This window comes from Brachyhypopomus gauderio, chromosome 7 (genome assembly GCF_052324685.1).
Source record: "Brachyhypopomus gauderio isolate BG-103 chromosome 7, BGAUD_0.2, whole genome shotgun sequence".
NCBI classification, from domain to species: Eukaryota; Metazoa; Chordata; class Actinopteri; order Gymnotiformes; family Hypopomidae; genus Brachyhypopomus; species Brachyhypopomus gauderio.
Genome location: NC_135217.1, coordinates 271,445 through 292,765, shown reverse-complemented (window position 1 = coordinate 292,765; position 21,321 = coordinate 271,445). Strand labels below are relative to the sequence as shown.

The window sequence follows — 21,321 nt, the reverse complement described above, 5'->3', positions numbered from 1 at the left end:
TTTCTTTTATCAAAGTAAGTCTTCATATTTTAACACCCAATGCTGTCCGAGTGGTGACATGTTCATTTTGTAGCCCCTTACCTAGATTAAACCTGAGAACTCCAACAGATTAACAGATTCCAGGAATGACAACGCCGATTGAAAGACCAAGCATGCATATATATATATATATATATATATATATATATATATATATATATCCGTAACCATAAACACGTAATTTAGTTGTTAATTATATTATTTATTTATGTTAATTCATTTATCTATGGAGTAGCAATACGCCTATCATTTCTTGAATTGTTTTGTTGTTACAACACTTTCTATTTAAGGCGCCGTCACGCAGGGCGGCTCGTAACACTTGTGGGCCGGGCTCCGTCTCCCTGCTGGTGCCACACGGCGCCCTGGTCACCATTTGTTGGACACCCACTAACCACGAGGAGACGCTGACCTGGAACCGCTTTTCGCCCCGAGCACAGTCCGTGTTAGCGGCGTCTGGTCAACCTCGGCGTGGTTTGTGTGGTGGGACGTATCGCAGACGTCCCGTAAATAACGAGAGAGGACGTCGGGGAGATCGGGCTGGTCCGTCAGTAAAGTTGCAGAAGGGGACTTGGAGTGGCGGAGAAGAATGGGGGACGGCGAAGTGAAAACGGAGATTTCCGAACCGATGGAGTCTCAGAGCAGCGCAGACAAAATCGACATGTCACTGGGTCGGTATCGAGTGTAACGCCGTGTTGAGGGATAAATCGCGTGGATTTCCGAGTCGTTTACCCTTCCGCATTGTATGCGTGTGTGAAAGTTTAGTTGTGTAAACTACGCGGAAAAAAGTCAGCTGTCAGACGGATTCAGCTGTCTAAACCAGGCCGTGTGTGTACCAAACACACGTATGAGGAGTCTGCGGCTGTTTGAAGTGTTGGGTTTTGCTCTGAGCGATTCTTGTGTTGGACAGCTGTAGGTTCTCGCTGATTCAGGAACCGCTTGTAAACGGAAGCAGCAGTGGGATAGACGTTTTCCTGTTTTACACGCCGTGCGGCGAACACCTGTCCGTGTCCGATCAGTCAGCCCGGACAGACAGCCGTTTACGATGTTTATGTTCTGACAAATATGACTCAGATTCAGGGTTTCGCTTTCCTCTGGCTGCTTGTCTATCGTGTTTGAGCTAAAGAACTAAACTCCTCTTGAGGTTTACAGCGTGCTGTCCACACCTCCGGGCCAGCTAGTTACAGTTCTCAGTAGGCTTCCTCAAACTGGTATTACACAAACCCAAATCCTGCCTGTTTGAAATTGGGTTTGGACAATACCAAACCCAGAGGGCAAAACTTAACGAGCCAGCTTTAAACAAAGGACTCATGAGTAAATTAGTGTACACAAGTATTTAGCTAATATAAACTGGATCCGTCACTTAGATCTTCAGAAGCTCTTCTCTTTCACAGCTGATGAAGGATCTCGTTCTGGAAAATCCTGTTTCTCTGGAAACCTATGTTCTTCAGTTTTAAACCTCCCTCTGTGTCTCTCTCAGACTTAGGTTGTAAAACAGTTAACATGTAGTCTCGTACAACAACGTCCATGTTTTAATAAATCATGCTCAATAAATCAATAGAATTCCAAAAGTCTATACAACAATGTTTCAAAAATAGTTTTGTAAATAGAAATTAAAATGTTAGTTCAAACATTAATTTGCTGGGTTAGTGTGGTCTGTTGCACGTTACCAAAGCTATTGGTGCTACTGTTACACGTATGCTTAGCTTGCATGTGATACCGTAGGCTGGATGAGAACTAAACTCAGACTCGTACAGTAATTACACACAGACTTAGTTTTGTCAAATGAGCTCTCTGGTAAAGTTTTGAAATGGAACTTGCCATTCAAGAGTCCCTTAAGTGTTGTATACATAAATGGATGGAGATCTGGACGGAGATCTTGGAAGTTGTTCCTGGGATCTACTGGATCCATTCTCCCAGTTTGGGGATCACAGCCCATAGTTCTCCAGTTACTATAGGAACCACTGTTCACATCCCTTCACCTCCCACATCTTTCCTAGCTCTCCTCTCAGTTCTTCTTGTTGCTAGTGTTTTTCGTGTTCATTGGTCCTGATGTTTTGTATTGCTACATCTGTCACTTCGGCCCTCTTCTGCTGTTGTCCGGTTGGTTATCCGTTACCATTTTGTCAGTCCATATCTGGAAGTCCCACAAGATCTTAGCTCTGTCATTTTCCATATACATTTATTACCAATTCATTTGTACCAATACATTTATTACATGTCATCTCCAATTCCTACGCATGAATAACTGCTGGATGTGTTTACTGTAATACAAGAGAAATATTTGCTGTGGAGAAACCAAGATAATTCTTACTAGTCAGTGTGTTGAACACGTTCAGACCATCAGACTTTCCAGTCAATGAAATTATACACACACACACACACACACACACACACAAATGAAAACGGTTAATGGTTTTATTGCTGCCCTGAGTTTGTCCAGAGCAAAAGAATGAAAACAGTGATAACACCCCTTCTCCTCCCAGATTTATCAGGAAACTCAAGGACCTTTGTCCTCTGCAACACCTGCAGGTGTCCAGAAGTAGAATGAAGATTTAGTCTGCTGCTGGAGTTCCCCTGAGGATCCCTGGTGTGTCCGAGGGGTGGAGGTGCGGAGGAGAGCAGGCTCACCCTTTCTTTATCTCTCCTCTCCAGACGAGATCATCAGGCTGAACAAACGGGAGCAGAAGGCCAGCAGAGCTGCGAGTCGGGCGAGAAGCAGGCGACTCGCCAACAGGAGTAACGTCCTGCAGAAGCTCAGCCAGGTCCCGCAGGCACGACGGGGCCTCAGACGCGGGACACTGCAGTACCAGGGTAAGAGTTAACACTGTACCAGCAATCAACATCCTGTATGTCCTCCTCCTGGCCTGCACAAACATACATGTCCATGTTTCTATTTCCCTGTCCATCCTCACAACTGTCCACCCCTTCCATACACATGCACACGCCTATACTCCCTGTAAATCTGGGTCTATATATAGACATATGTCCCCCGCACGTCAGGGTCTACATACACACATGTGCCACCTGTATATCTGGGTGAAGATACAACCGTCCTCCTCTCCAGCCTGTTGATGTCCCCGCTGGGTCAATAACTGGCTGCTTTGCATGGCAGGACCCAGCAGGTCACGTGGTCTGAGCAGAGGCAGAGGTCCCGGGAGGCGGGGTACACTGAGGGGGCGTGGTCCAAGAGCTCCTGAAGATGCACAGGTCTGTGTCAGCCATGACATCACACAGCAAGAAATTCTGCCTATAAAGTTAATTGGACTTTACATGATAAAATAACTGAAAATATAAACAAATATATAAAAGAATATAAACATATGAAATAAAAAGCACTAAGTGATTGTAATATTCCTTAAACTGAAAAACAGTGTTTAGCAGTTTAAGTATCACTTTTAAAATGTTGCTATATTGATTACAACGAAGGCATATTAGCATTAAAATTTCAAATACAGAAATTCGAAAGTGAAGCACTAATGGAATTCCAATGTAATTTCAAATACAGAAATTCTAATGTAATTTCAATTCATTCTAAATCAAAACTCTAATGGAATTCTAATGTCAGTTTGAGTAGAGAGGCCATGCTGTGAAGCCAGGTGGGCAGGAGTAAGGGATGGAGGTGGTGTAAACATGGTGGGTGGAGGTGGATGGAGATGGTGTTTATTCGGTGGGATTATTTGTGGCCCTCCTTTAGTCAACACAGTCACCGGGGCAACCTGCAGTCTCAGCTAGAGGTGGGTTCCGTGGCCGAGGAAGAGGACGAGGAAGAGGAGGTTTAAGCAGGTAGACGTTTGTCCCTCCTTTGCTGTCTGCAACGTGTGGATGTTCTGACACAGAAACATCTAGAAGGTTCAACAGTGTGTGCTCTCTTGTTGTCGCTCTCTGCATACATCATAAAATAATGATGTGCTGAATTTGGCGGAATGATGTTAAAGATAAAACACTGTTACACTGAACTAATGATGACATGTTTGCTTGTGTGCACGTAGGGGAGCGTTATCAGTACGAGGTCAGAGGGGGAGAGGAGGCGGGCCCTTTCTATTAGACAGAGGGGTAAGTCACTTCCTGCTTAAAACGCTCATTTTGATTGCAGCAATGTGTACGTATACTCGCACATACATACATACATACATACATTTACATACACTTATATACAAAGAAACACATCCATATTTTATATTCATATATTCACACAAACACATTTTCCTTTTTGTTTGAAGTTTGCAGCTTTAAGAGGGGGTGGAAAACTGGAACAGTATCAGAAAATAAGAAGGTAGGAAAATTTGGGCAAGAAAAATCTGTCATCAAAAGAAGAGGGATGTAGGCCACACCCCATGCATATCCGCCATGTTTTTCTCTCTCTGCAAAGTCAAAGATCTGCACCATCTTCTGGAACCACACTGAGAGTGTCTCTGACAAACCAAGACATGGACTCTGCACCTCAGTGAGTTTTACAGGATTTATGTTTTTTTATGTTTTTGTTTACTATTTTTGCTGTTATTATTATCTTTTTTTTTTTCAAAAATAAAACTAGGACTAAATAAAAATAAGACTTTCAAGTTGGGCGGCACGGTGGTGTGGTGGTTAGCACTGTCGCCTCACAGCAAGGCGGTCTGGGTTCGATTCTCGGTCTGGGCTGCTCTGTGTGGAGTTTGCATGTTCTCCCTGTGCCTGCGTGGGTTTCTTCCGGGTACTCTGGTTTCCTCCCACAGTCCAAAGACATGTGTGATAGGTTGATTGATCATGCTAAATTGCCCGTAGGTGTGAGTCTGTGCGTGCGTGTTGGCCATGCGGTGGACTGGCGACCTGCCCATGGTGTGCCCTGCCTTTGCCTGGAGATGTTGGGATTGGCTCCAGCCCCCCCTGTGACCCTGGCTAGCGGGATTAAGCGGTTCAGATAATGGATGGATGGATGGACTTTCAAGTTAAAACTTCATACAATGCTAAAAATCTCCCAAAACATTATTTGCATTATATCCAAGCAATAGTTTAAACAACTTACTTGGTTTGTATGTCTGTCTATGCTGTGAGTCAAGACAACTGTCTCTCTCACTTTCCTTCCCTCCACCTGTCTCACTCACTCACACTCTGTGTCTTTCTCTCCTTGCTCCGTGTCAGGGGCAGGCCTGAACGTGGCGGTGCCGTGCTGAGGGGCAGGTCATCTGAAGTTGTGGGCAGCCCTACACCCAAAGGCATCCCTCTCCGCTTCAATTACCGAGCCACCACCAACCATGTGAGTGTACACCCTCACCAGCTCCACCACTGACCCAGATGAACTAGATGAGCCAGTACAGCCCCCTCTAACCACACGGCCGTATACAAATGGAGGGAGGTGTAGTGGTGGAGGTGGTGGTGTAGTGCATCAGCACATTTACAACAGGGCGTGTGTGTTTGTGGGAGACACAAACAGCCCTGAAGGCTTGTGTGGTTTTGTGCAGGACTTGAAACCACGTAGGCAGAATGGGCTGCTGTGAGCTGCAGAGGACAGAGAGAGAACGAGCCACATGTATCTAGAGCCTGTGAGGCTTGACAGTGTTTAACGTTTACCCTGATCTAGCACATCATTAGTGGCTGAGATTAAGAAGTTATTTACGTGCTGTGCGTGCTGGTTCAAATGATCCTTTTTCATGTTTTTCAGACTGGAGTGTCACTGAACGATCGATTTACAAGCCTGAGGATCAGAGGGCGGGGCCTGAGAGCAGAGAGAGGTCGTGGAAGAGGTCGTGGAAGAGGAGAAATTAGGGGAGGGTTAAGGGGCGGGGCAAGGGGCGGGGCAAGAGGATTGCCAATGACGAGAGGAGGACGAGGTAGAGGAAGAGGTAGTGGTAGAGGAAGAGGCAGAGGAGGGAGGACTGCAGCAGTGGGAGCAGGAAGAGCAGGTCGAATGGTCATACTTCAGTGATGCTCACTAAATTGAAGTTGGAATTTTACAGTTATCAACAGGTTATAAAGATGACGGCCTAAAAGAAACTCCACCATGACTTTTACATCAACTTATGACCCTTCTACAAATGTTTTAAAAGATCCCTTTTATCTTGAGTGTTGTTGTAAAACAGTGCTTAATTATTATGAATCCTATGCTTTGAAATTCAGATTTTAAAATTTATTTATGCCTAGAATTGAATCTTTTTGGAATTGCATGTTTCCATAACACCTAAGGAAGTGCCTTAATATATTTTGTAAATATGTTATTTGTTTAGAACCTGTGGATTTGGATATCACCAGTGATACAGGTGCAGTGTTGTAGGAATGTAAATATAAAAAAATATGTGACTTACATTCAACAACCTTCAGAAAGTCAAAATAAAACCAAACCTTTTGAAATAAAGTTTTTGAAATAGCTTTAAAGCTTTGTGTGGCAATGTTTATTACTAAAAGTAAGAATAACATTTGGGCAACATGGTTAGGAAACTTACCTCTTAGCACCAGAGGCTCAGGCACTTGGAGTCAATTCGTTAGCTGAGAGTTTCCACTATGTCTCTGTGACTGTCTCTAGTTTCCTCCTACAATCCAAAAGCATGAACGCTACTTTGTTAAGTAATTTGGCTAGGCCTTTTAATGGCTCTGATGGAGATTAATAGGGGCTTTTGAGTTATGCCAGAGAGGTGGTGGCACTTAAAAGGACAAGCCTTTAAGTCAGGAAATGTATATCTACATTTAGATAAAACACAATGACTCTGCAAATTCAAAAGGAAAGACGCGACTCTGGTGGGATGCGAACTGTGTCTGTTACTGGCACACACTTCTAAAATGTTTCCACTATGACCAGCTAAGCCACAACAACCTTCTGAGAGTATTCCTGAAAATACACTGTATCGTCCCTCTCTTTGCAAACGTATTGAGCAAGAGTAATGGCAGTTACCTGTGTAAAAGTTAAAGATTAGAAGGCTGGGATATCTGCTTTGTATTTGTTTCACCAATTCCGCTGGAATAGACTAAGCCACAGCACCGCTACACAGTTTTGTTGTGGACTGGTGTCATTAGTGAGGAGCGATGAATTTTGTTGTTTTCAAAGAAAAAACGACTCTGGTGGGACTCGAACCCACAACCTTTGAATGGCCACACACCTGCATCTAGAAGTATAATGCGCTATCCATTGCGCCACAGAGCCGAGTATGTGTTAAAGTTTTGACAGTTGCTCTTCAGCATGAGGCTGAATGTCATGACCTAACAACTGCTTACATAATAGAAAGGCACCGCTGGGATTTGAACCCAGGACTTCCTGTTTACTTGACAGGCGCTATGACCAGCTAAGCCACGGCGCCGTACCATGGCTTTTTACTATGGATTGGTGTCATTAGTGAGGAGCGATGAATTTTGTTGTTTTCAAAGAAAAAACGACTCTGGTGGGACTCGAACCCACAACCTTCGAATGGCCACACACCTGCGTCTAGACGTCCAATGCGCTATCCATTGCGCACCAGAGCCCAGTATGTGTCAAAGTTTTGACAGTTGCTCTTCAGCAGGAGGCTAAATGTCATGACCTAAGAACAGTTTACATAAAGGAAAGGCACTGCTGGGATTTGAACCCAGGATTTCCTGTTTACTAGACAGGCGCTATGACCAGCTAAGCCACGGCGCCATGCCATGGCTTTTTACTGTGGATTGGTGTCTTTAGTGAGGAGCAATGAATTTTGTTGTTTTCAAAGAAAAAACGACTCTGGTGGGACTCGAACCCACAACCTTTGAATGGCCACACACCTGCGTCTAGATGTCCAATGCGCTGTCCATTGCGCACCAGAGCCCAGTATGTGTTAAAGTTTTGACAGTTGCTCTTCAGCATGAGGCTGAATGTCATGACCTAACAACTGCTTACATAATAGAAAGGCACCGCTGGGATTTGAACCCAGGACTTCCTGTTTACTAGACAGGCGCTATGACCATTAGTGAGGAGCGATGAATTTTGTTGTTTTCAAAGAAAAAACGACTCTGGTGGGACTCAAACCCACAACCTTCGAATGGCCACACACCTGGGTCTAGAAGTCCAATGCGCTATCCATTGCGCCACAGAGCCCAGTATGTGTTAAAGTTTTGACACTTGCTCTTCAGCATGAGGCTGAATGTCATGACCTAACAACTGCTTACATAGTAGAAAGGCACCGCTGGGATTTGAACCCAGGACTTCCTGTTTACTAGACAGGCGCTATGACCAGCTAAGCCACGGCGCCACGCCATGGATTTTTACTGTGGATTGGTGTCAATAGTGAGGAGCGATGAATTTTGTTGTTTTCAAAGAAAAAATGACTCTGGTGGGACTCAAACCCACAACCTTTGAATGTCCACACACCTGCTTCTAGATGTTCAATGCGCTATCCATTGCGCCACATATTCCAGTACGTGTTAAAGTTTTGACAGTTGCTTTTCAGCAGGAGGCTTAATGTCATGACCTAACAACTGCTTACATAAAGGAAAGGCACTGCTGGGATTTGAACCCAGGACTTCCTGTTTACTAGACAGTCGCTATGACCATTAGTGAGGAGCGATGAATTTAGTTGTTTTCAAAGAAAAAACGACTCTGGTGGGACTCGAACCCACAACCTTTGAATGGCCACACACCTGCGTCTAGATGTCCAATGCGCTATCCATTGCGCACCAGAGCCCAGTATGTGTTAAAGTTTTGACAGTTGCTCTTCAGCAGGAGGCTGAATGTCATGACCTAACATAACAGAAAGGCACCGCTGGGATTTGAACCCAGGACTTCCTGTTTACTAGACAGGCGCTATGACCAGCTAAGCCACGGCGCCGCGCCATGGCTTTTTACTGTGGATTGGTGTCATTAGTGAGGAGTGATGAATTTTGTTGTTTTCAAAGAAAAGACGACTCTAGTGGGACTCGAACCCACAAACTTTGAATGGCCACACACCTGCGTCTAGAAGTCCAATGCGCTATCCATTGCACCACAGAGCCCAGTATGTGTTAAAGTTTTGACAGTTGCTCTTCAGCAGGAGGCTAAATGTCATGACCTAACAACTGCTTACATAAAGGAAAGGCACCGCTGGGATTTGAAACCAGGACTTCCTGTTTACTAGACAGGCGCTATGACCAGCTAAGCTACAGCTCCACGCCCTGGCTTTTTACTGTGGATTGGTGTCATTAGTGAGTAGCGATGAATTTTGTTGTTTTCAAAGAAAAAATGACTCTGGTGGGACTCGAACCCACAACCTTTGAATGACCACACACATGTGTCTAGAAGTCCAATGCGCTATCCATTGCGCCACAGAGCTCAGTATGTGTTAAAGTTTTGACAGTTGCTCTTCAGCATGAGGCTGAATGTCATGACCTAACAACTGCTTACATAATAGAAAGGCACTGCTGGGATTTGAACCCAGGACTTCCTGTTTACTAGACAGGCGCTATGACCAGCTAAGCCACAGCGCCGTACCATGGCTTTTTACTGTGGATTGGTGTCTTTAGTGAGGAGCGATGAATTTTGTTGTTTTCAAAGAAAAAATGACTCTGGTGGGACTCGAACCCACAACCTTTGAATGGCAACTCACCTGCATCTAGAAGTCCAATGCGCTATCCATTGCGCCACAGAGCTCAGTATGTGTTAAAGTTTTGACAGTTGCTCTTCAGCATGAGGCTGAATGTCATGACCTAACAACTGCTTACATAATAGAAAGGCACTGCTGGGATTTGAACCCAGGACTTCCTGTTTACTAGACAGGCGCTATGACCAGCTAAGCCACAGCGCCGTACCATGGCTTTTTACTGTGGATTGGTGTCTTTAGTGAGGAGCGATGAATTTTGTTGTTTTCAAAGAAAAAATGACTCTGGTGGGACTCGAACCCACAACCTTTGAATGGCAACTCACCTGCATCTAGAAGTCCAATGCGCTATCCATTGCGCCACAGATCCCAGTATTTGTTAAAGTTTTGACAGTTGCTCTTCAGCATGAGGCTGAATGTCATGACCTAACAACTGCTTACATAATAGAAAGGCACCGCTGGGATTTGAACCCAGGACTTCCTGTTTACTAGACAGGCGCTATGACCAGCTAAGCCACGGCGCCGTACCATGGCTTTTTACTGTGGATTGGTGTCATTAGTGAGGAGCGATGAATTTTGTTGTTTTCAAATAAAAAATGACTCTGGTGGGACTCGAACCCACAACCTTTGAATGGCAACACACCTGCGTCTAGAAGTCCAATGCGCTATACATTGCGCCACAGAGCTCAGTATGTGTTAAAGTTATCCATTGTGCCACAGAGCCCAGTATTTGTTAAAGTTTTGACAGTTGCTCTTCAGCATGAGGCTGAATGTCATGACCTAACAACTGCTTACATAATAGAAAGGCACCGCTGGGATTTGAACCCAGGACTTCCTGTTTACTAGACAGGAGCTATGACCAGCTAAGCCACGGCGCCGTACCATGGCTTTTTACTGTGGATTGGTGTCATTAGTGAGGAGCGATGAATTTAGTTGTTTTCAAAGAAAAAACAACTCTGGTGAGACTCGAACCCACAACCTTTGAATGGCCACACACCTGTGTCTAGAAGTCTAATGCACTATCCATTGCGCCACAGAGCTCAGTATGTGTTAAAGTTTTGACAGTTGCTCTTCAGCAGGAGGCTGAATGTCATGACCTAACATAACAGAAAGGCACCGCTGGGATTTGAACCCAGGACTTCCTGTTTACTAGACAGGCGCTATGACCAGCTAAGCCACGGCACCGCGCCATGGCTTTTTACTGTGGATTGGTGTCATTAGTGAGGAGTGATGAATTTTGTTGTTTTCAAAGAAAAAACGACTCTAGTGGGACTCGAACCCACAACCTTTGAATGACCACACACATGCGTCTAGAAGTCCAATGCGCTATCCATTGCGCCACAGAGCTCAGTATGTGTTAAAGTTTTGACAGTTGCTCTTCAGCATGAGGCTGAATGTCATGACCTAACAACTGCTTACATAATAGAAAGGCACCGCTGGGATTTGAACCCAGGACTTCCTGTTTACTAGACAGGCGCTACGACCAGCTAAGCCACGGCGCCGTACCATGGCTTTTTACTGTGGATTGGTGTCATTAGTGAGGAGCGATGAATTTAGTTGTTTTCAAAGAAAAAACAACTCTGGTGAGACTCGAACCCACAACCTTTGAATGGCCACACACCTGTGTCTAGAAGTCCAATGCGCTATACATTGCGCCACAGAGCTCAGTATGTGTTAAAATTATCCATTGCGCCACAGAGCCCAGTATGTGTTAAAGTTTTGACAGTTGCTCTTCAGCAGGAGGCTAAATGTCATGACCTAACAACTGCTTACATAAAGGAAAGGCACCGCTGGGATTTGAACCCAGGACTTCCTGTTTACTAGACAGGCGCTATGACCAGCTAAGCCACGGCTTTTTACTGTGGATTGGTGTCATTAGTGAGGAGTGATGAATTTTGTTGTTTTCAAAGAAAAAACGACTCTAGTGGGACTCGAACCCACAACCTTTGAATGACCACACACATGCGTCTAGAAGTCCAATGCGCTATCCATTGCGCCACAGAGCTCAGTATGTGTTAAAGTTTTGACAGTTGCTCTTCAGCATGAGGCTGAATGTCATGACCTAACAACTGCTTACATAATAGAAAGGCACCGCTGGGATTTGAACCCAGGACTTCCTGTTTACTAGACAGGCGCTATGACCAGCTAAGCCACGGCGCCGTACCATGGCTTTTTACTGTGGATTGGTGTCATTAGTGAGGAGCGATGAATTTTGTTGTTTTCAAAGAAAAAATGACTCTGGTGGGACTCGAACCCACAACCTTTGAATGGCAACACACCTGCGTCTAGAAGTCCAATGCGCTATACATTGCGCCACAGAGCTCAGTATGTGTTAAAGTTATCCATTGCGCCACAGAGCCCAGTATTTGTTAAAGATTTGACAGTTGCTCTTCAGCATGAGGCTGAATGTCATGACCTAACAACTGCTTACATAATAGAAAGGCACCGCTGGGATTTGAACCCAGGACTTCCTGTTTACTAGACAGGAGCTATGACCAGCTAAGCCACAGCGCCGTACCATGGCTTTTTACTGTGGATTGGTGTCATTAGTGAGGAGCGATGAATTTAGTTGTTTTCAAAGAAAAAACAACTCTGGTGAGACTCGAACCCACAACCTTTGAATGGCCACACACCTGTGTCTAGAAGTCTAATGCGCTATCCATTGCGCCACAGAGCTCAGTATGTGTTAAAGTTTTGACAGTTGCTCTTCAGCAGGAGGCTGAATGTCATGACCTAACATAACAGAAAGGCACCGCTGGGATTTGAACCCAGGACTTCCTGTTTACTAGACATGCGCTATGACCAGCTAAGCCACGGCACCGCGCCATGGCTTTTTACTGTGGATTGGTGTCATTAGTGAGGAGTGATGAATTTTGTTGTTTTCAAAGAAAAAACGACTCTAGTGGGACTCGAACACACAACCTTTGAATGACCACACACATGCGTCTAGAAGTCCAATGCGCTATCCATTGCGCCACAGAGCTCAGTATGTGTTAAAGTTTTGACAGTTGCTCTTCAGCATGAGGCTGAATGTCATGACCTAACAACTGCTTACATAATAGAAAGGCACCGCTGGGATTTGAACCCAGGACTTCCTGTTTACTAGACAGGCGCTATGACCAGCTAAGCCACGGCGCCGTACCATGGCTTTTTACTGTGGATTGGTGTCATTAGTGAGGAGCGATGAATTTAGTTGTTTTCAAAGAAAAAACAACTCTGGTTAGACTCGAACCCACAACCTTTGAATGGCCACACACCTGTGTCTAGAAGTCTAATGCGCTATCCATTGCGCCACAGAGCTCGGTATGTGTTAAAGTTTTGACAGTTGCTCTTCAGCAGGAGGCTGAATGTCATGACCTAACATAACAGAAAGGCACCACTGGGATTTGAACCCAGGACTTCCTGTTTACTAGACAGGAGCTATGACCAGCTAAGCCACGGCGCCGTACCATGGCTTTTTACTGTGGATTGGTGTCATTAGTGAGGAGCGATGAATTTAGTTGTTTTCAAAGAAAAAACAACTCTGGTGAGACTCGAACCCACAACCTTTGAATGGCCACACACCTGTGTCTAGAAGTCTAATGCGCTATCCATTGCGCCACAGAGCTCGGTATGTGTTAAAGTTTTGACAGTTGCTCTTCAGCAGGAGGCTAAATGTCATGACCTAACAACTGCTTACATAAAGGAAAGGAACCGCTGGGATTTGAACCCAGGACTTCCTGTTTACTAGACAGGCGCAATGACCAGCTAAGCCACGGCTTTTTACTGTGGATTGGTGTCATTAGTGAGGAGCGATGAATTTTGTTGTTTTCAAAGAAAAAATGACTCTGGTGGGACTCGAACCCACAACCTTTGAATGGCCACACACCTGCGTCTAGAAGTCCAATGCGCTATCCATTGCGCCACAGAGCCCAGTATGTGTTAAAGTTTTGACAGTTGCTCTTCAGGAGGAGGCTAAATGTCATGACCTAACAACTGCTTACATAAAGGAAAGGCACCGGTGGGAGTTGAACCCAGGACTTCCTGTTTACTAGACAGGCGCTATGACCAGCTAAGCCACAGCGCCACGCCATGGCTTTTTACTGTGGATTGGTGTCATTAGTGAGGAGCGATGAATTTTGTTGTTTTCAAAGAAAAAAACGACTCTGGTGGGACTCGAACACACAACATTTGAATGGCCACACACCTGCGTCTAGAAGTCCAATGCACTATCCATTGCGCCACAGAGCCAACAGTATGTGTTAAAGTTTTGACAGTTGCTCTTCAGCATGAGGCTGAATGTCATGACCTAACAACTGCTTACATAATAGAAAGGCACCGCTGGGATTTGAACCCAGGACTTCCTGTTTACTAGACAGGCGCTATGACCAGCTAAGCCACGGAGCCGTACCATGGCTGTTTACTGTGGATTGGTGTCATTAGTGAGGAGCGATGAATTTAGTTTTCAAAGAAAAAATGACTCTGGTTGGACTCGATCACACAACCTTTGAATGGCCACACACCTGCGTCTAGAAGTCCAATGCGCTATCCATTGCGCCACAGAGCCCAGTATGTGTTAAAGTTATGACAGTTGCTCTTCAGCAGGAGGCTAAATGTCATGACCTAACAACTGCTTACATAAAGGAAAGGAACCGCTGGGATTTGAACCCAGGACTTCCTGTTTACTAGACAGGCGCTATGACCAGCTAAGCCACGGCACCACTCCATGGCTTTTTACTGTGGACTGGTGTCTTTAGTGAGGAGCGATGAATTTTGTTGTTTTCAAAGAAAAGATGACTCTGGTAGGACTCGAACCCACAACCTTGGAATGGCCACACACCTGCGTCTAGAAGTCCAATGTGCTATACATTGGGCCACAGAGCTCAGTATGTGTTAAAGTTTTGACAGTTGCTCTTCAGCAGGAGGCTGAATGTCATGACCTAACATAACAGAAAGGCACCGCTGGGATTTGAACCCAGGACTTCCTGTTTACTAGACAGGCGCTATGACCAGCTAAGCCACGGCGCCGTACCATGGTTTTTTACTGTGGATGGGTGTCATTAGTGAGGAGCAATGAATTTTGTTGTTTTCAAAGAAAAAATGACTCTGGTGGGACTCGAACCCACAACCTTTGAATGGCCACACACCTGCGTCTAGAAGTCCAATGCGCTATCCATTGCGCCACAGAGCCCAGCATGTGTTAAAGTTTTGACAGTTGCTCTTCAGCATGAGGCTGAATGTCATGACCTAACAACTGCTTACATAATAGAAAGGCACCGCTGGGATTTGAACCCAGGACTTCTTGTTTACTAGACAGGCGCTATGACCAGCTAAGCCACGGCACCACGCCATGGCTTTTTACTGTGGATTGGTGTCATTAGTGAGGAGCGATGAATTTTGTTGTTTTCAAAGAAAAAACGACTCTGGGGGGACTCGAACCCACAACCTTTGAATGGCCACACACCTGCGTCTAGAAGTCCAATGCGCTATCCATTGCGCCACAGAGCCCAGTATGTGTTAAAGTTTTGACAGTTGCTCTTCAGCAGGAGGCTAAATGTCATGACCTAACAACTGCTAACATAAAGGAAAGGCAACGCTGGGATTTGAACCCAGGACTTCCTGTTTACTAGACAGGCGCTATGACCAGCTAAGCCACGGCGCCGCGCCATGGGACTCGAACCCACAACCTTTGAATGGCCACACACCTGCGTCTAGAAGTCTAATGCGCTATCCATTGCGCCACAGAGCCCAGTATGTGTTAAAGTTTTGACAGTTGCTCTTCAGCAGGAGGCTAAATGTCATGACCTAACAACTGCTTACATAAAGGAAAGGCACCGCTGGGATTTGAACCCAGGACTTCCTGTTTACTAGACAGGCGCTATGACCAGCTAAGCCACGGCGCCGCACCTTGGCTTTTTACTGTGCATTGGTGTCATTAGTGAGGAGCGATGAATTTTGTTGTTTTCAAAGAAAAATTGACCCTGGTGGGACTCGAACCCACAACCTTTGAATGGCCACACACCTGCATCTAGAAGTCCAATGCGTTATCCATTGCGCCACAGAGCCCAGTTTGTGTTAAAGTTTTGACAGTTGCTCTTCAGCATGAGGCTGAATGTCATGACCTAACAACTGCTTACATAATAGAAAGGCACCGCTGGGATTTGAACCCAGGACTTCCTGTTTACTAGACAGGCGCTATGACCAGCTAAGCCACGGCGCCACGCCATGGCTTTTTACTGTGGATTGGTGTCATTAGTGAGGAGCGATGAATTTTGTTGTTTTCAAAGAAAAAAACGACTCTGGGGGGACTCGAACCCACAACCTTTGAATGGCCACATACCTGCGTCTAGAAGTCCAATGCGCTATCCATTGCGCCACAGAGCCCAGTATGTATTAAAGTTTTGACAGTTGCTCTTCAGCATGAGGCTGAATGTCATGACCTAACAACTGCTTACATAATAGAAAGGCACCGCTGGGATTTGAACCCAGGACTTCCTGTTTACTAGAAAGGCGCTATGACCAGCTAAGCTGCGGCGCCGCGCCATGGGACTCGAACCCACAACCTTTGAATGGCCACACACCTGCGTCTAGAAGTCTAATGCGCTATCCATTGCGCCACAGAGCCCAGTATGTGTTAAAGTTTTGACAGTTGCTCTTCAGCAGGAGGCTAAATGTCATGACCTAACAACTGCTTACATAAAGGAAAGGCACCGCTGGGATTTGAACCCAGGACTTCCTGTTTACTAGACAGGCGCTATGACCAGCTAAGCCACGGTGCCGCGCCATGGCTTTTTACTGTGCATTGGTGTCATTAGTGAGGAGCGATGAATTTTGTTGTTTTCAAAGAAAAAATGACCCTGGTGGGACTCGAACCCACAACCTTTGAATGACCACACACCTGCGTCTAGAAGTCCAATGCACTATCCATTGCGCCACATAGCCCAGTTTGTGTTAAAGTTTTGACAGTTGCTCTTCAGCATGAGGCTGAATGTCATGACCTAACAACTGCTTACATAATAGAAAGGCATCGCTGGGATTGGAACCCAGGACTTCCTGTTTACTAGACAGGCGCTATGACCAGCTAAGCCACGGCGCCACGCCATGGCTTTTTACTGTGGATTGGTGTCATTAGTGAGGAGCGATGAATTTTGTTGTTTTCAAAGAAAAAATGACTCTGGTGGGACTCGAACCCACAACCTTTGAATGGCCACACACCTGCGTCTAGAAGTCCAATGCGCTATCCATTGCGCCACAGAGCCCAGTATGTGTTAAAGTTATGACAGTTGCTCTTCAGCATGAGGCTGAATGTCATGACCTAACAACTGCTTGCATAATAGAAAGGCACCGCTGGGATTTGAACCCTGGACTTCCTGTTTACTAGACAGGCGCTATGACCAGCTAAGCCACGGCACCACGCCATGGCTTTTTACTGTGGATTGGTGTCATTAGTGAGGAGCAATGAATTTTGTTGTTTTCAAAGAAAAAATGACTCTGGTGGGACTCGAACCCACAACCTTTGAATGGCCACACACCTGCGTCTAGAAGTCCAATGCGCTATCCATTGCGCCACAGAGCCCAGTATGTGTTAAAGTTTTGACAGTTGCTCTTCAGCATGAGGCTGAATGTCATGACCTAACAACTGCTTACATAATAGAAAGGCACCGCTGGGATTTGAACCCAGGACTTCCTGTTTACTAGACAGGCGCTATGACCAGCTAAACAACGGCGCCACGCCATGGCTTTTTACTGTGGATTGGTGTCATTAGTGAGGAGCGATGAATTTTGTTGTTTTCAAAGAAAAAACGACTCTGGGGGGACTCGAACCCACAACCTTTGAATGGCCACACACCTGCGTCTAGAAGTCCAATGCGCTATCCATTGCGCCACAGAGCTCAGTATGTGTTAAAGTTTTGACAGTTGCACTTCAGCATGAGGCTGAATGTCATTACCTAACAACTGCTTACATAATAGAAAGGCACCGCTGGGATTTGAACCCAGGACTTCCTGTTTACTAGACAGGCGCTATGACCAGCTAAGCCACGGCGCCGTACCATGGCTTTTTACTGTGGATTGGTGTCTTTAGTGAGGAGCGATGAATTTTGTTGTTTTCATAGAAAAAATGACTCTGGTGGGACTCGAACCCACAACCTTTGAATGGCAACTCACCTGCATCTAGAAGTCCAATGCGCTATCCATTGCGCCACAGAGCCCAGTATGTGTTAAAGTTATGACAGTTGCTCTTCAGCATGAGGCTGAATGTCATGACCTAACAACTGCTTACATAATAGAAAGGCACCCGTGGGATTTGAACCCAGGACTTCCTGTTTACTAGACAGGCGCTATGACCAGCTAAGCCACGGCGCCACGCAATGGCTTTTTACTGTGGATTGGTGTCATTAGTGAGGAGCGATGAATTTTGTTGTTTTCAAAGAAAAAACGACTCTGGTGGGACTCGAACCCACAACCTTTGAATGGCCACACACCTGCGTCTAGAAGTCCAATGCGCTATCCATTGCGCCACAGAGCCCAGTATGTGTTAAAGTTTTGACAGTTGCTCTTCAGCATGAGGCTGAATGTCATGACCTAACAACTGCTTACATAATAGAAAGGCACCGCTGGGATTTGAACCCAGGACTTCCTGTTTACTAGACAGGCGCTATGACCAGCTAAGCCATGGCGCCGCGCCATGGGACTCGAACCCACAACCTTTGAATGGCCACACACCTGCGTCTAGAAGTCTATTGCGCTATCCATTGCGCCACAGAGCCCAGTATGTGTTAAAGTTTTGACAGTTGCTCTTCAGCAGGAGGCTAAATGTCATGACCTAACACATACTGGGCTCTGTGCCTTTCCAGCGGTGCCTTTCCTTTATGTAAGCAGTTGTTAGGTCATGACATTCAGCCTCATGCTGAAGAGCAACTGTCAAAACTTTAACACATACTGGGCTCTGTGGCGCAATGGATAGCGCATTGGACTTCTAGACGCAGGTGTGTGGCCATTCAAAGGTTGTGGGTTCGAGTCCCACCAGAGTCATTATTTCTTTGAAAACAACAAAATTCATCGTTCCTCACTAATGACACCAATGCACAGTAAAAAGCCATGGCGCGGCGCCGTGGCTTAGCTGGTCATAGCGCCTGTCTAGTAAACAGGAAGTCCTGGGTTCAAATCCCAGCGGTGCCTTTCCTTTATGTAAGCACTTGTTAGGTCATGACATTTAGCCTCCTGCTGAAGAGCAACTGTCAAAACTTTAACACATACTGGGCTCTGTGGCGCAATGGATAGCGCATTGGACTTCTAGACGCAGGTGTGTGGCCATTCAAAGGTTGTAGGCTTAAGTCCCACCAGAGTCATTTTTTCTTTGAAAACAACAAAATTCATCGCTCCTCACTAATGACACCAATGCACAGTAAAAAGCCATGGCGCAGCGCCGTGGCTTAGCTGGTCATAGCGCCTGTCTAGTAAACAGGAAGTCCTGGGTTCAAATCCCAGCGGTGCCTTTCCTTTATGTAAGCAGTTTTTAGGCCATGACATTTAGCCTCCTGCTGAAGAGCAACTGTCAAAACTTTAACACATACTGGGCTCTGTGGCGCAATGGATAGCGCATTGGACTTCTAGACGCAGGTGTGTGGCCATTCAAAGGTTGTGGGTTCGAGTCCCACCAGAGTCGTTTTTTCTTTGAAAACAACAAAATTCATCGCTCCTCACTAATGACACCAATGCACAGTAAAAAGCCATGGCGCGGCGCCGTGGCTTAGCTGGTCATAGCGCCTGTCTAGTAAACAGGAAGTCCTGGGTTCAAATCCCAGCGGTGCCTTTCCTTTATGTAAGCAGTTGTTAGGTCATGACATTTAGCCTCCTGCTGAAGAGCAACTGTCAAAACTTTAACACATACTGGGCTCTGTGGCGCAATGGATAGCGCATTGGACTTCTAGACGCAGGTGTGTGGCCATTCAAAGGTTGTGGGCTTAAGTCCCACCAGAGTCATTTTTTCTTTGAAAACAACAAAATTCATCGCTCCTCACTAATGACACCAATGCACAGTAAAAAGCCATGGCGCAGCGCCGTGGCTTAGCTGGTCATAGCGCCTGTCTAGTAAACAGGAAGTCCTGGGTTCAAATCCCAGCGGTGCCTTTCCTTTATGTAAGCAGTTTTTAGGCCATGACATTTAGCCTCCTGCTGAAGAGCAACTGTCAAAACTTTAACACATACTGGGCTCTGTGGCGCAATGGATAGCGCATTGGACTTCTAGACGCAGGTGTGTGGCCATTCAAAGGTTGTGGGTTCGAGTCCCACCAGAGTCATTTTTTCTTTGAAAACAACAAAATTCATCGCTCCTCACTAATGACACCAATGCACAGTAAAAAGCCATGGTGCGGCGCCGTGGCTTAGCTGGTCATAGCGCCTGTCTAGTAAACAGGAAGTCCTGGGTTCAAATCCCAGCGGTGCCTTTCCTTTATGTAAGCAGTTGTTAGGTCATGACATTTAGCCTCCTGCTGAAGAGCAACTGTCAAAACTTTAACACATACTGGGCTCTGTGGCGCAATGGATAGCGCATTGGACTTCTAGACGCAGGTGTGTGGCCATTCAAAGGTTGTGGGTTCGAGTCCCATGGCGCGGCGCCGTGGCTTAGCTGGTCATAGCGCCTGTCTAGTAAACAGGAAGTCCTGGGTTCAAATCCCAGCGGTGCCTTTCTATTATGTAAGCAGTTGTTAGGTCATGACATTCAGCCTCATGCTGAAGAGCAACTGTCAAAACTTTAACACATACTGGGCTCTGTGGCGCAATGGATAGCGCATTGGACTTCTAGACGCAGGTGTGTGGCCATTCAAAGGTTGTGGGTTCGAGTCCCACCAGAGTCGTTTTTGCTTTGAAAACAACAAAATTCATCGCTCCTCACTAATGACACCAATCCACAGTAAAAAGCCATGGCGTGGCGCCGTGGCTTAGCTGGTCATAGCGCCTGTCTAGTAAACAGGAAGTCCTGGGTTCAAATCCCAGCGGTGCCTTTCCATTATGTAAGCAGTTGTTAGGTCATGACATTCAGCCTCATGCTGAAGAGCAACTGTCAAAACTTTAACACATACTGGGCTCTGTGGCGCAATGGATAGCGCATTGGACTTCTAGACGCAGGTGTGTGGCCATTCAAAGGTTGTGGGTTCGAGTCCCACCAGAGTCATTTTTTCTTTGAAAAAAACAAAATTCATCGCTCCTCACTAATGACACCAATGCACAGTAAAAAGCCATGGCGCGGCGCCGTGGCTTAGCTGGTCATAGCGCCTGTCTAGTAAACAGGAAGTCCTGGGTTCAAATCCCAGCGGTGCCTTTCCTTTATGTAAGCAGTTGTTAGGTCATGACATTTAGCCTCCTGCTGAAGAGCAACTGTCAAAACTTTAACACATACTGGGCTCTGTGGCGCAATGGATAGCGCATTGGACTTCTAGACGCAGGTGTGTGGCCATTCAAAGGTTGTGGGCTTAAGTCCCACCAGAGTCATTTTTTCTTTGAAAACAACAAAATTCATCGCTCCTCACTAATGACACCAATGCACAGTAAAAAGCCATGGCGCGGCGCCGTGGCTTAGCTGGTCATAGCGCCTGTCTAGTAAACAGGAAGTCCTGGGTTCAAATCCCAGCGGTGCCTTTCCTTTATGTAAGCAGTTGTTAGGTCATGACATTTAGCCTCCTGCTGAAGAGCAACTGTCAAAACTTTAACACATACTGGGCTCTGTGGCGCAATGGATAGCGCATTGGACTTCTAGACGCAGGTGTGTGGCCATTCAAAGGTTGTGGGTTCGAGTCCCACCAGAGTCGTTTTT

At 46.0% G+C, this 21,321-nt stretch overlaps 1 protein-coding gene and 30 non-coding genes across 31 annotated transcripts; 14 read left to right on the top strand and 17 right to left on the bottom strand.

Annotated features, from left to right (window-relative positions):
- The first annotated feature begins 394 nt into the window (after nucleotides 1-394).
- On the top strand, nucleotides 395-6,387 carry LOC143518372 (uncharacterized). The gene is made up of 9 exons (XM_077010810.1): nucleotides 395-707; nucleotides 2,692-2,850; nucleotides 3,152-3,246; nucleotides 3,734-3,822; nucleotides 4,029-4,092; nucleotides 4,260-4,312; nucleotides 4,409-4,483; nucleotides 5,158-5,272; nucleotides 5,678-6,387. Exons 1-9 carry the CDS (start codon nucleotides 626-628, stop codon nucleotides 5,939-5,941), a joined length of 996 nt encoding a protein of 331 aa, XP_076866925.1. The 5' UTR covers nucleotides 395-625; the 3' UTR covers nucleotides 5,942-6,387.
- A 1,746-nt stretch (nucleotides 6,388-8,133) lies between these two features.
- Nucleotides 8,134-8,207, bottom strand: trnat-agu (transfer RNA threonine (anticodon AGU)). Its single transcript has one exon. It is a non-coding gene; the product is annotated as a tRNA-Thr (tRNA).
- A 502-nt stretch (nucleotides 8,208-8,709) lies between these two features.
- On the bottom strand, nucleotides 8,710-8,783 carry trnat-agu (transfer RNA threonine (anticodon AGU)). The gene has a single exon. It is a non-coding gene; the product is annotated as a tRNA-Thr (tRNA).
- Nucleotides 8,784-9,977: 1,194 nt separating this feature from the next.
- Nucleotides 9,978-10,051, bottom strand: trnat-agu (transfer RNA threonine (anticodon AGU)). Its single transcript has one exon. It is a non-coding gene; the product is annotated as a tRNA-Thr (tRNA).
- Nucleotides 10,052-11,613: 1,562 nt separating this feature from the next.
- On the bottom strand, nucleotides 11,614-11,687 carry trnat-agu (transfer RNA threonine (anticodon AGU)). The gene has a single exon. It is a non-coding gene; the product is annotated as a tRNA-Thr (tRNA).
- A 904-nt stretch (nucleotides 11,688-12,591) lies between these two features.
- On the bottom strand, nucleotides 12,592-12,665 carry trnat-agu (transfer RNA threonine (anticodon AGU)). The gene has a single exon. It is a non-coding gene; the product is annotated as a tRNA-Thr (tRNA).
- Nucleotides 12,666-13,349: 684 nt separating this feature from the next.
- trnar-ucu (transfer RNA arginine (anticodon UCU)) lies at nucleotides 13,350-13,439 on the bottom strand. Its single transcript is given in 2 exon segments — nucleotides 13,350-13,385; nucleotides 13,403-13,439. It is a non-coding gene; the product is annotated as a tRNA-Arg (tRNA).
- Nucleotides 13,440-14,460: 1,021 nt separating this feature from the next.
- trnat-agu (transfer RNA threonine (anticodon AGU)) lies at nucleotides 14,461-14,534 on the bottom strand. Its single transcript has one exon. It is a non-coding gene; the product is annotated as a tRNA-Thr (tRNA).
- A 73-nt stretch (nucleotides 14,535-14,607) lies between these two features.
- On the bottom strand, nucleotides 14,608-14,697 carry trnar-ucu (transfer RNA arginine (anticodon UCU)). The gene is given in 2 exon segments: nucleotides 14,608-14,643; nucleotides 14,661-14,697. It is a non-coding gene; the product is annotated as a tRNA-Arg (tRNA).
- Nucleotides 14,698-15,335: 638 nt separating this feature from the next.
- Nucleotides 15,336-15,409, bottom strand: trnat-agu (transfer RNA threonine (anticodon AGU)). The gene has a single exon. It is a non-coding gene; the product is annotated as a tRNA-Thr (tRNA).
- Nucleotides 15,410-15,482: 73 nt separating this feature from the next.
- trnar-ucu (transfer RNA arginine (anticodon UCU)) lies at nucleotides 15,483-15,572 on the bottom strand. Its single transcript is given in 2 exon segments — nucleotides 15,483-15,518; nucleotides 15,536-15,572. It is a non-coding gene; the product is annotated as a tRNA-Arg (tRNA).
- Nucleotides 15,573-15,652: 80 nt separating this feature from the next.
- Nucleotides 15,653-15,726, bottom strand: trnat-agu (transfer RNA threonine (anticodon AGU)). Its single transcript has one exon. It is a non-coding gene; the product is annotated as a tRNA-Thr (tRNA).
- Nucleotides 15,727-16,211: 485 nt separating this feature from the next.
- trnat-agu (transfer RNA threonine (anticodon AGU)) lies at nucleotides 16,212-16,285 on the bottom strand. Its single transcript has one exon. It is a non-coding gene; the product is annotated as a tRNA-Thr (tRNA).
- A 390-nt stretch (nucleotides 16,286-16,675) lies between these two features.
- On the bottom strand, nucleotides 16,676-16,765 carry trnar-ucu (transfer RNA arginine (anticodon UCU)). Its single transcript is given in 2 exon segments — nucleotides 16,676-16,711; nucleotides 16,729-16,765. It is a non-coding gene; the product is annotated as a tRNA-Arg (tRNA).
- A 227-nt stretch (nucleotides 16,766-16,992) lies between these two features.
- trnar-ucu (transfer RNA arginine (anticodon UCU)) lies at nucleotides 16,993-17,082 on the bottom strand. The gene is given in 2 exon segments: nucleotides 16,993-17,028; nucleotides 17,046-17,082. It is a non-coding gene; the product is annotated as a tRNA-Arg (tRNA).
- Nucleotides 17,083-17,479: 397 nt separating this feature from the next.
- On the bottom strand, nucleotides 17,480-17,553 carry trnat-agu (transfer RNA threonine (anticodon AGU)). The gene has a single exon. It is a non-coding gene; the product is annotated as a tRNA-Thr (tRNA).
- A 73-nt stretch (nucleotides 17,554-17,626) lies between these two features.
- On the bottom strand, nucleotides 17,627-17,716 carry trnar-ucu (transfer RNA arginine (anticodon UCU)). Its single transcript is given in 2 exon segments — nucleotides 17,627-17,662; nucleotides 17,680-17,716. It is a non-coding gene; the product is annotated as a tRNA-Arg (tRNA).
- Nucleotides 17,717-17,943: 227 nt separating this feature from the next.
- On the bottom strand, nucleotides 17,944-18,033 carry trnar-ucu (transfer RNA arginine (anticodon UCU)). Its single transcript is given in 2 exon segments — nucleotides 17,944-17,979; nucleotides 17,997-18,033. It is a non-coding gene; the product is annotated as a tRNA-Arg (tRNA).
- Nucleotides 18,034-18,449: 416 nt separating this feature from the next.
- trnar-ucu (transfer RNA arginine (anticodon UCU)) lies at nucleotides 18,450-18,539 on the top strand. Its single transcript is given in 2 exon segments — nucleotides 18,450-18,486; nucleotides 18,504-18,539. It is a non-coding gene; the product is annotated as a tRNA-Arg (tRNA).
- A 73-nt stretch (nucleotides 18,540-18,612) lies between these two features.
- Nucleotides 18,613-18,686, top strand: trnat-agu (transfer RNA threonine (anticodon AGU)). The gene has a single exon. It is a non-coding gene; the product is annotated as a tRNA-Thr (tRNA).
- Nucleotides 18,687-19,083: 397 nt separating this feature from the next.
- trnar-ucu (transfer RNA arginine (anticodon UCU)) lies at nucleotides 19,084-19,173 on the top strand. Its single transcript is given in 2 exon segments — nucleotides 19,084-19,120; nucleotides 19,138-19,173. It is a non-coding gene; the product is annotated as a tRNA-Arg (tRNA).
- A 73-nt stretch (nucleotides 19,174-19,246) lies between these two features.
- On the top strand, nucleotides 19,247-19,320 carry trnat-agu (transfer RNA threonine (anticodon AGU)). The gene has a single exon. It is a non-coding gene; the product is annotated as a tRNA-Thr (tRNA).
- Nucleotides 19,321-19,717: 397 nt separating this feature from the next.
- Nucleotides 19,718-19,807, top strand: trnar-ucu (transfer RNA arginine (anticodon UCU)). The gene is given in 2 exon segments: nucleotides 19,718-19,754; nucleotides 19,772-19,807. It is a non-coding gene; the product is annotated as a tRNA-Arg (tRNA).
- Nucleotides 19,808-19,880: 73 nt separating this feature from the next.
- On the top strand, nucleotides 19,881-19,954 carry trnat-agu (transfer RNA threonine (anticodon AGU)). The gene has a single exon. It is a non-coding gene; the product is annotated as a tRNA-Thr (tRNA).
- Nucleotides 19,955-20,121: 167 nt separating this feature from the next.
- trnat-agu (transfer RNA threonine (anticodon AGU)) lies at nucleotides 20,122-20,195 on the top strand. Its single transcript has one exon. It is a non-coding gene; the product is annotated as a tRNA-Thr (tRNA).
- Nucleotides 20,196-20,275: 80 nt separating this feature from the next.
- On the top strand, nucleotides 20,276-20,365 carry trnar-ucu (transfer RNA arginine (anticodon UCU)). The gene is given in 2 exon segments: nucleotides 20,276-20,312; nucleotides 20,330-20,365. It is a non-coding gene; the product is annotated as a tRNA-Arg (tRNA).
- A 73-nt stretch (nucleotides 20,366-20,438) lies between these two features.
- On the top strand, nucleotides 20,439-20,512 carry trnat-agu (transfer RNA threonine (anticodon AGU)). Its single transcript has one exon. It is a non-coding gene; the product is annotated as a tRNA-Thr (tRNA).
- Nucleotides 20,513-20,592: 80 nt separating this feature from the next.
- On the top strand, nucleotides 20,593-20,682 carry trnar-ucu (transfer RNA arginine (anticodon UCU)). Its single transcript is given in 2 exon segments — nucleotides 20,593-20,629; nucleotides 20,647-20,682. It is a non-coding gene; the product is annotated as a tRNA-Arg (tRNA).
- A 73-nt stretch (nucleotides 20,683-20,755) lies between these two features.
- On the top strand, nucleotides 20,756-20,829 carry trnat-agu (transfer RNA threonine (anticodon AGU)). The gene has a single exon. It is a non-coding gene; the product is annotated as a tRNA-Thr (tRNA).
- A 243-nt stretch (nucleotides 20,830-21,072) lies between these two features.
- Nucleotides 21,073-21,146, top strand: trnat-agu (transfer RNA threonine (anticodon AGU)). Its single transcript has one exon. It is a non-coding gene; the product is annotated as a tRNA-Thr (tRNA).
- An 80-nt stretch (nucleotides 21,147-21,226) lies between these two features.
- trnar-ucu (transfer RNA arginine (anticodon UCU)) lies at nucleotides 21,227-21,316 on the top strand. The gene is given in 2 exon segments: nucleotides 21,227-21,263; nucleotides 21,281-21,316. It is a non-coding gene; the product is annotated as a tRNA-Arg (tRNA).
- Nucleotides 21,317-21,321: the final 5 nt, after the last annotated feature.